This window comes from Alligator sinensis, unplaced genomic scaffold (assembly GCF_000455745.1).
Source record: "Alligator sinensis unplaced genomic scaffold, ASM45574v1 scaffold1133_1, whole genome shotgun sequence".
NCBI classification, from domain to species: domain Eukaryota; kingdom Metazoa; phylum Chordata; order Crocodylia; family Alligatoridae; genus Alligator; species Alligator sinensis.
In genome coordinates this window covers 1140572-1151507 of record NW_005842285.1, presented here as the reverse complement: position 1 = coordinate 1151507, position 10936 = coordinate 1140572, and the positions used below count along the sequence as shown (strand labels likewise).

The 10936-nt window shown below is 43.6% G+C and overlaps 1 protein-coding gene across 4 annotated transcripts in view; it reads left to right on the top strand.

Moving 5' to 3' along the window:
- TFCP2L1 (transcription factor CP2 like 1) overlaps positions 1-10936 on the top strand; it is a 53093-nt gene that overhangs the window by 35065 nt on the left and 7092 nt on the right. For all 4 annotated transcript variants that reach the window (XM_025209350.1, XM_025209348.1, XM_025209349.1 and 1 more), the window contains 7 exons: positions 655-746; positions 2909-2957; positions 3055-3148; positions 3859-3949; positions 4659-4753; positions 7654-7796; positions 10815-10866. In XM_025209350.1, the coding sequence (XP_025065135.1) occupies positions 655-746; positions 2909-2957; positions 3055-3148; positions 3859-3949; positions 4659-4753; positions 7654-7796; positions 10815-10866 (616 nt within the window). The remainder of the gene's footprint in view (positions 1-654; positions 747-2908; positions 2958-3054; positions 3149-3858; positions 3950-4658; positions 4754-7653; positions 7797-10814; positions 10867-10936) is intronic.

Sequence of the window (10936 nt, the reverse complement as noted above, 5' to 3'; positions counted from 1 at the left end):
GAATGCCGCAAAAAAAAAAAAGTCTCCTCTTTATCATTGCAAACAGGGATATTCCACAGTGGACATCAAACAGGGCCAGATTCTGCTACTGATTACAGTGGTGTAAATCCAGAACGGAGCAACTGCCTTCAGTGGAGTTGTGCCGGTGTCAGTCCAGGGGAACTAACTGTAGTTCCCACGCGTGTTTGCAAAGGTCTTCAGCAGTTGTGCTTGTGTCCAGCTGGGATTTTCTTGTTAGAACCTCCTTTTATAACTTGACTTCCTCTGCTGATAGTGCAAGCCTGCGTTTTGAATGCATCGGGCCAAATAATGCAAAGTGCTTCTGGTCCCTTTGTTGCTGTAGTTTGAGGATTTATAATTGAAACTCGAGTCTCCCAGCTGAGTTATTTCTGTATCGGTAGTCAGATTCAGCCTTCGATCTGAATTGACTTGGGAGAGCCCCGTTTGGCTGGGTGTTAAGCCAAGACAGGCTTTGTGGGAAGGGAGGTGGGAGGGAGGGGAAATGCATAATGGGAAGGAATTTGTCAAGCACTGGGGCCACATCCTTCTCCTCGGCAGGGGTGGATAGAGTGGCAATAGCATATCATTGGTGTAAAAGGAGAATCCCTTGGCAGTGCTCTGTGCTCAGTGTCCCCATTGGCTTTGTTCAAACAGTGCTCTCCATGGCCAGACGTGCCTTATCAAATGAACAACGCTCCATCTCCGAGTTACAACAGTTCTCCAAACAGCTTCAGCCTTGGAGATGGGTACGTAACAAATGCCTTCTTTATCTTCTCAGTTGACACAAAGCCTGTATGGGTGCGCACACACGTGTGTTTGTGTGTGTTTGCACCCTTCCTTTCTCCTAATGGGTCGTGTGGCTCTTGCACTGGAGCTAGGCACTTAGCCCAACTGAAGTCCATTTGTCACAAGGAGCCTGTTTCCCACTTCCTTGCTAGCTGACCAGTAGATAGTAGTTTTAAGCCTTAGCTGCCCTGCCTGTGAGCTGCCTTTCATTTCAACCCAGAAGCTCTCATAGAGCAGAATATTTACATCTCCCTTCAGCTTGGGAATATAATGGGAGCAGCATGGGACCTCTTCTTATGTTAGGTGCTTGTGCATCCCCCCCTTTTTACAGCCCCTGTGAACTTCTTGACTGATGGTAATGACTGGGAAGTGCTGGAAGTAATGGATAGGAAGTCATGTACTATGGATAGGAAGTGCTGATATACTATATATAAGTAATGGATAGGAACTCGTATGCTATGGATAGGAAGTGCTGCATGCCATATAAGTAATGGATAGGAAGTGCTACATACTATATAAGTAATGGCTAGGAGGCCATATACTCTGGATAGGAAGTGCTACATGCCATAGAAGTAATGGATAGGAGATCATATACTATGACTTCAAGGGCTGAACGTTTCCTGATGGGAGCTAAAGGCACTGAGGACCTCTTGAGTGGCTTTACATCACCTTCTGGCTCCCAAACCACTTGGGCGGCGGTGCCAGTTGAGTAGGTTTGAAGGTAGTGGAATCTCGAATAAAAACACCACGAGGATTCTAACGAACTGCCCTGAAGCGGAGGCGACGGTGGGAGTATAGCTGCTAAACCATCCTATAGACGTGGCTCAGACGGCCATATGCCTAACTCTCAAGGTTGTGCGTTTCGTGGGTCAGTATCCTTCAGTACTTCTCTCTCTTTCTCCCCCCACATCATGTCACTACCATTGCAGTTTGGTACCCAAGTGTTGAGCAACTCTCATGGTGAAAAACCTCCTACGCATCTGAGTTTCTGGAACCTGCCTTTTAAATAAACCAGGCAGTTTACTGGATTATCCATGGAGTTTTTTTTCCCCCCATAAGAAGTCAATGAAAGCTCTGCTCTTTCCTGCAGGGAGGTTAGGATTGGGCCATAGGGCTGGATAATACATATCTAGTAGAACTAGATAAAGCTAAAGTTCATGGGATGGAAGTGAGCATTATATTAGCATTTCCCCAAATAACTTAAGCTCCTGGTGTAGATAAGAAGGGAGATTTGGATATCTCTTCTGAGAACTTCTTTTTCATTCAGAGATAAATGGTTAGCTCTGTGGGCCAATCTTGGTTTGTTTTAAAGCACTGTCCACACTGGAGGATAAAGCATGTTTGGAAACCAGTCTGTACTAACACTGTTCAAACACTATTCGTCCTCCTTTAAAATACTAACATCAGATCAGATCAGATCAGATCATTGCTCTGTTTTTGCTCAAGCAAATTCCCACAACCGGTCATTGAAGTTTGTTAAATGTTTGCCCCTGGCCCACAATGGCAAATCATTCTCTCTTAGTGAATGGCTTTACAATAGTGACTTGCTCCGATGGACCAGCTTGAACCTGGAGCCTGCAGAAAGTTGCAGAAGTGCACTTCAGTGTTTTGTGATATCAAATCAGTTTGGTGCAGAAAAATGGTGGGGCATCTGTTGCCAGCCCTGCCAAAGCCAAGAGAAACCTTGTGTCCGAAAAGGGAGATGTGATCAGGGTTAACATTCGGGTTTATTCCACACCCGTCATGCTAAAATCAAAATCATCAGATTTTTGCCAGGCTGTTGGGAATTTAATTTCATAGGAGCAGAATTATTGGATCTGATATGCCCATTTCTTCCCTCTAAAGATGACTGGATTGGGTGGGTTAGACATCTGCTTGCTTTTCTTGCTGATTTTCAAATGCATATGAAAGGCAAAGCTAGTGGCAATTTGCTACAGAATTGGTCTCAAGTTAACTGTATCCTCTTTCTATCTGGAGAAGAGATGCCAAGTGGATAAGAAACTACGGGGCAAGACAAGGGAGAGTGGGGGAAGACGACCAGCACTTTTTTTTTTTTTTTTAATTTTTCAATGTAAAATTTAAAATTATATTTTTTCTCTCCCAACTTTTATACAACGTTTAGCAACAGTTCTCCAACCCACCAAGTGGAGTTCCTGCCTCCCAGCAATGACGTAAGTATTTGAGATCATGTTAATGTGGTGCTTTTCTTTTTTTAGGACACTGGTGAACAGTTCATTTCAAGACCCTCTTATTCTTTTTGCAATGTAGCATCTCCTTCCCTCTGCTTCTATTCAAGATGCCCAGCAGTGGCTTCATCGTAATAGGTTCTCTCCATTCTGTAGACTCTTCTCCAGCTTTTCGGGTAAGTTTTTAAAGGCTCCATATGATCATGGTTTTTTGGGTTTTGTTTCATTTTATAAGTGTGGCTCATGCTTTCCATCTTGCCGGCATTCGCCAAAGCGAATTGTGAGCATGAGACCGGAGGAATCTTTAGAAAGAGGAACTAAGGCTTGGAGAACGGAAGGGGTGAGGTTAGTTTTAGTGGTGGGATTAGCTGAATACTTGGTACTTCTGGCAATTGGGCTGCTTATTTACGCCGAAATATGGATCCGAGAATCGGACTTCAGGCAGCTTAATTTGGAAAATCTTGGTCGCTGAAATTCTAGCTTCTGACCTAGAACCTGAAAAGTTGTTATTTCCATCAAAGTTGGCCTTGGAGGAACCGAATACTTCTAAGGTATGAACAGTTACAGCCAGTCAGCGGATCCGTGATAACAATCAATGTACCTGCTTTTTCCCTCACGGTAAGGGAAAGCTATTCCATGGCAATTTATCCTCTTCCATTGAGGGGTACACTGTCACGGCTCAGCTTTCCCTCTTCTCATGGGAAGCATGTGGACAGTGATGTCCAGCGAGTCCCTTGCTTCCCATTTTGCTTGCTGTAACTCGTTTCCCCCATGCCGTTCAAGGGAAGGGACATTCAACATGACATTTCTTTAAATACTCCTTTGTTCGACTCTGTAGATGGAAGCTTTTAGGTTAATGTCTGAATCCTCCCCTTGCCACATGCAGGTGCTGACTTACTAAAGATGTCCAAAGAAGACTTTGTTCAGATCTGTGGCCCTGCTGATGGAATTCGGCTTTTTAATGCAATCAAAGGAAGGTGCGTACTTCCATATAGGACTACTGCAGCATCCTTTAGCTCGTCCAGAGCTCACTGAACTCAAAGGGACTGGCTCAAAGCAGGTCGTCTCAGAAGCCGGTTCCTAATGGTTTGTATGGTCTAAGCTTCAGTCTGAATACTGCCCAGCTCATGTCAGTTAAAAGTAAAAAATGAATCTAATATGACTCTTCGGGAGTCTATTTGGAATCAGTGACCCCAGTACAGTTCTGGGAAGACACTACTCCACCTGCCACGTTGCACCTATGTTTTGCCCAAGCTTTCTGCTAAGACAGGGAATGAGTTAAAAGGACCAAGCTCACAATTTTTCCCCCAAAACTTTGTCAGGAACAGTGACACATTACTTAGCTGGGCTGGGTTGAAGCCAGTAAATGCAGGCCTCATTTTTCTAAGGTAGAGCAAACCTCCTACAAGCCACCAGGCACTGTCAACTCTTAGATGCATCATAGGAGCTGGGGATGTTTAGCATCCTCTTAGCACCTTGCAGTCTCAGGCTTTCCCCCAACTCTGGGGTATCAGGTCCCCTGCAGTGTAGCGTTAAGATTCCCCAGAGCTGCTTGTTTCTGCAATACCCAAACCGGTCCCAGGAGCCATCTGAGTGTCTCTTCTCAGTGTGGTGAGGACCTGCTCAGAGCAACACCACAGTACTTGTAATGAAGACTTATCACTATATATATTTTTTTGCCTACAGGAATGTAAGGCCTAAGATGACAATTTATGTCTGTCAGGAACCGGAGCAGAACAGGTCTCATCACAAACGGGAGAATGGGGACAGTAATCTGTGCGGTAAGTTGGCACACCTGGGTTGGCGCACCTGTTCATCTGATGAGAACTGTGCCTTGTTTCCCAGCTCCCTGTAAATAATGGGCCCAATTCATCCCAGTTCTACTTGGCTCTTGGGCTCCTGCAAGGGAAGCCCACACTGCATGCTGCCTGCCTGGGAGGCAACTCACTTTTTGAAGTGGAATCGGGGTAGGCAGTGGTATCAGCACTGTGCCACCCTTCGGCTGCCGTAGGAGCCGTGCCTAGGGACTGCCACAATAGGGATGGGATTTGAAGCATATATAACTTCTCTCTGCCCAATGATTCTTGCAGGGTTTTCTTCCCAGTCAGCTTCGTACTTGCTAGGAGAGCTACTGAAACTTCTGCAAAACCCTTGGATGGCAAGGAGATTGCGGGCCCTTTTAAACTAGTGCTAGCTCCATTCTTTTTATCGTTAGGTGCTGACCTAAACCGAGAGTGAATTTAGCTCTCCACCTTCACTGGAGTGGAGTGATTTTTTTTTTTTCAATGTTATTTCATCCTTTTTTGGTCACAAATGCTGCTGCTTTTTGCTGGTTTTCCCGGTTTACTGTGCAGTACAAGCATGAGATCTGAAATACCTGAACTCCCTAGAACCATAGATCAAAAAGCTAGTAAGATCAATAGTCTTCATCACTCCTCTGAGGAAGCTGCATTTTAAAATTCATCTGGGGGTCTGTGTAGGATTTCGGTGTAAGACTTGTCCTTCTAGCAGAGGCACATCAAATCTAGGACTACAAATCATTTGTCTGCACAAGTGAAGTTGAGACGCATAACAGTCCATCCTCATTAGCTTGCTCTAAGTGACAACGCACATGAAAGAACCAGGTGGAGGTTTAAAGTGTCTTGATTATAACACACAGCCCACAAATCTTCAAGAGCCTGATACCAGGGGTCATGGATTCAGAGACGCTAGGGTCGGAAGGGACCTCAGTAGGTTGCCGAGTCCGACCCCCTGCCCGGGGAGGAAAGAGCGCTGGGGTCAGACGGCTCCAGCCAAATGCTTGTCCAGTCTCCTGGATTTCATAGATTGAACATAGCAAGTTAAAATGTCTGAAGCCATTTGAGATGCCTCCAAGAGTAGATCTCATGCATTTAAGTGTTAAGAGTTTTCAAGCAATAGAGTTTTCAAACTCTAATACAGAACCTGGAACCAGATATTGGATTGGGGAGCTATCTTTTTATTTTGCTGGGTTTTTTTCACTGAGAAATCAAACACACCGGGCATGTTTACACATGTATTTACACTAGCTTAAATTTACTGTGGAGTAAGTGGGAATAGGTTGGTGTCTTTATGTGCTGGCATTAAAGCGCATTAACGCAGTATGTGGACTGACTTAGAACTAAAGTTAGCCCCAAGTCAGTCCACGCACACACAGTGTTACTGTGCAGTAAGGCCTCTACATGTGTGTTACTGCGCAGTAACTAACTAGGCATAAATTTGATACCTGCAACATGAAGGTATCAGATTTACACTCAAATCAACATAAGTCATCATATTTACCGTGCAGTATGGGCATTCATGTGTAGACATGCGCACCTGTACTGCGTAGTCATTTTAGTTACTGTGCAGTAAATGCACGTGTGTAGACGCACCCACTGTGCAGCAGTGTAGACAACTCACTAGATTAATTCTGAATGAAAAACTAAACCATGTCACGTTATGGAAGATGAAAAAATGGCAGCTTTCATAAGCACACATTTCAAAGCTTATGACGTTTGGCTGGTTGCAGTTATCTTTGTACACGTGCTTCTCCACATACGTGAAGGACTGATACTGGAAATGCTTTAAAAGGCTTTGCAAATGGAGTATTGGCTTTCCTATAAATGCATAACGATGTGATACAGTGGATCCAATTTTAAAGTCTGCCTTTTCAAGTTACCGCTGATTACATCTGGGATACTGAATCTGTTGCCTATGCTTAAAACAAAGTAACATGCTTATCTTGTATAACACCACTTAATAGACATTGATGGTTTAATGGTGGTCATTGTACCTCAGGCAATTCTCATTTTAGTTCAAACTGAAGGAAACAAACGTGACCTGAGAATGGAGCATGCATAGAAATGCCTGACGGTGGTACAATGTAGAGGACAGGGTACAGGACTAGAGTCCACGTCTCTCCGTGCCTAGTTGTGGCTGCATCACCAATTGAATGCATGACCTTGGGCAAATGCCATACTACCTCGGGCCTCACTTGGAAAAAAGGGATAATGGCATTATATTTGCACGTGTTTTGTGATCTAGGACTGAAATGGCCTATAAAGTGCTATTGGGTAGCTTTTCTTAATATAGAAATTCATTTATTTTCCTGTAGCACCAACCTTTTTAGAGGCAGTCAAGAGTGCCGGAATGGAGTCAGCAGTCACAAGATTTTATCACGTGCCCCAGAGTTTTAACTTGCTTCTTACTAAGGTGGCTTTGTCATGTCATGTAACCTTTTGGTTTTGTTAAAGGTCCTCAAGGGATTTTTTTTCTTTCTTGGCAAAGTCGATTCAGCTTTTGGCTAATGTCTACATTCAAACATTGGGCATTTTGGTTTAGGTCCTCCAGTTGATCTAATCGGTCGCAGCACAAAGGTGATACAGATCACATCTACATGTGTGCATTAATGCATCTTAGCCTATTTTAACATGTGTTAAAGCATCACAAAGAATGTGCTCTTTAGCTAATGCACATTAAAACAGGCTAATATGCACTTTTCCAGCACCTCACAATGGAGGTACTAGATTTAATGCACATTACCTAAAGCACTTTAATTGAATGTGTAGACATGCCCAGACTGACTTAAACTAGTTCCGGACCTGGCCCTTAATTTTTCTCCAGGAGTGGATTTAGTTTCTGAGTCGTATGGCTAAAAGCTGGTGTCTTTAAATTATTTCAGTGTATCATGCAATCTTCTTAGAAGAGTTGACAACCCTGGAGTTAATGGAGAAGATTGCAAACCTGTACAGCATTTCTACACAGCAGATCAACCGGATCTATCGGCAGGGACCAACAGGGATCCATGTGTTAGTGAGCAATGAGGTAAGAAGCTAAAGCAAAACTCATCATCTGATGCTTGGTATTTAAAGTATGAGTTCAAGACCCATTGCCTGACCTTTTTCTTTAAGTTAGACTGGCCTTTAAAATTGTGGAATGAGCCTTCAAGGAAACTTTTTTTTTTTTCTTTTCATGGCCAGTAACGCTGAAAAAGTGCCTGGCTCTTTTACACTTATCCCAGATTTTTTTGGGTCTTAAATCCATTAATTACTTCATATATATATTTTTCTTATTAAAGGAAGTTGTGCGCGCTTTTGTTTTGTTTTTTTTAACCTAAAATGTATTTCAATTTTCCAACTATTAGCACATCTAAAACCTAAGTTTTCTTCATTTGATTGGCTGCCCAGCCAACTTGAAGCACTTTAAAGGGATCTAATCTTCAGAACATTGGTCTGAAAATAGGGCCCTATTGTGTCCCAAAAGTAGAGGCATCCCAAATCAGTCCATCTCCATTAAGTCTGGGCCAACAGAATGGTCTTTGCATATACTTTGTCATGATTTTCACTCAATTTCATTGACTTCTGGCCAGTTGTGTCCCCTTGTACAATGGCTTAACACAATGGACCAAGTTAATTTTCATGTTAATTGGGAATGACCTAATTGCCTTTTTTTTTCTAAATGACCCACTCCTTCATGCCCCAGAATTACTTAAGGAGCTTCATTTAGATAGCCTGATACTAGACTAGAAAGGAACACAGTTAAAGCAAATGAAGCAGAGAGCAGGACTCAAATGAAGCCTAAATTTAAGCCTCTAATGTTTATTTTAAAAGTCTCCTTGCTGCTTCACCCTGATTTAAATCTGCAACCTTCGAAGTTTAAAAGTCACGAAGTGCTTTGAGGCAACCTGTAGTGGGGGAATTGCCTCCACTAGCTCTAGTGAAAGGGGGTCTTAATGAAAAGGTTTAGTTACTTATTAACCATGTCTATTGCTTTATTTTTCATCTCCTGTGCTCTGGCTATAGCTGAGTGGGGGAAAAGCTATTTAAATGAGAGGCACAGTATGAATGCACTTCATGCTTCATTAGGTGAACCCACGTTGTGACCAATTTGTGGTGGGAGCAATTCAAAGGGGGTGAAAGCAAATAGGGGGATTACCTTAGTCTGAGGTGAATTGGCAGTGGAAAGGGAGTATAGTTTGAGAAGGGAAGTGGAATTATTGTTGACTGGGGTTGAAGCTGAAAAGCTAGGGACAGGTGCTCGGTACAGCCAGCGGGGATGGACGTTAAGAAGGATTTGCTCGTGTTATGACACATCCAGCCATGTTTCTCAGAACTTTATGCCCAGTGTCTTGTTGGCCAACCTAGGGCCTTGTTTATGGGTCTAACTTGTCTTGAATATCTGGTTGCTTCTCATTTAGTCAGTTATGCCAATTGGATTGGCTCCTGACCTTCCCCACAACCGTCTTTACTTTTGCCATTCCTATAAGTTTCTGTGTCTTGGCATCTAGGCAAAGCACGGTGTTATCGGTGCAGCATTTGCACTACTATGTAGCCTCTGAATAATAATATTCCAGCAAAGAAAATTCAGCTTCCTTGCTTAAGATGCACCCTGATTCTGGAGGACTGTTTTTTAGGGGCAAAAGGTGCATATGGCATAAGAAAATATAATGTATTCCTTATAGCTTCAGGGCCTTGTTATACCCTACGCTGTAAGCCGCATAAAAGTTAATCAGATTAATGTTGATCCGCTTAGTGGAGCAATTGCACCTTAAGGTGAAAAACCATCTCTGGCTGTCCTTCACCTGCATATCTGAGACTTGCCACTACAGGCTTGGTGAGGAAGGGCAGGACTAGGAACTGGGGGCAGAACTGCATTGCTGCTCCCACTGGGCAAAGCGAGCCGGTCCGAGCAGTGGCGGGAAGCACCACAGCTGCCAGGCACTCGAGGGCTGCAGCACTGGCTCTGCCCGATGTCCCCGATCAGCGAGGCACCATGCCCAGCCCTGCTGCACCCTGCTGCATCCCTGTTCACCCTGACTCAGGAGGAGCCGCTGCATCCTGGGATGCTGGAGTCTTCAAATTGGGTGGAACAGCTGTGGAGAGTGGCCACATCTTAATGAAACAGGAGGAAAATTAGGCAGATTAGAGAGAATCTTTCCCTGGAGGGGCATAACTTTAGGATGAATAATGAGTGCTTTAAGCCACTTAAAAGGTGTTAGTATGCAGCCAGTCCAGGGGTGAAGAGCTCCAGAAGCTGCCTAAAATTACCACGCAACAAGGCCCTCAGAAGCCTTCCCACAGCCATAAGCATGATTATTCCAGTGATCTTTGTTAAACAATGCCACATGCTCATGCTAGAAGACATTTTCATTAGTGAATCTATTGTTAGGTTTAAAAGACCATGTCCTTTAACAGTCTAGAGTGGCAGAACTTCCCTGACGTCCATCAGGCTACACTGGCACACAGCTCTGAAGGATTGAATGCTCTTTTCACTTCCTTCCTATTGGAAGTGTAGTTTGAATGGGTCCATACTGAATTCAGTAGGTGTCTTTGCCACTGACTAGTTTAGGGTAGGATCAAACCCCGTTGGAGTTGGACAATCTCCCAAAGGCAATGATGGGTGCCCTGTTGCTTGGGATATTCCAAAACTAGACTGGAGAAAACAGCAGTGCATCATTCTGCATGAGACCATATTTAAGGCTAGGGGAAGCTAGTCTAATTCTATTGAAGCCATGGGGAACTAGGCCAATTTTTGTGTGAGGATCCAGCCCTTAAAGTGGGGATGGACAAGGGTGACCAGGTAGGATGCTTTGAATATGCCAGATATGATCCAGCAAAACACTTGAGCATGGGCTTGCTTATAAACACAAGCAATCCCTTTGACACTAATGGATTACTTGCACGCTTTAAATACTTTTATGGATTGAAGCATGAATGCTCATTGCCTTGTAGAATTAGAGGTCTGTTGAATTCCTGTTTCCCTTTGCATTAAATAATGGGCATTGAATGAAACTTGCATTCAACATGTTTGATGTAAACCAAGACTTTTTTTTTTTTTTTACAGATGGTACAAAACTTCCAAGATGAATCTTGTTTTGTTATCACCACGTTGAAAGGTGAGCACTTCTGATGCTGCTTGTTTTCTAACACCACTGTTTTCCCAAAAGCGTGGAAATTACTGACAAC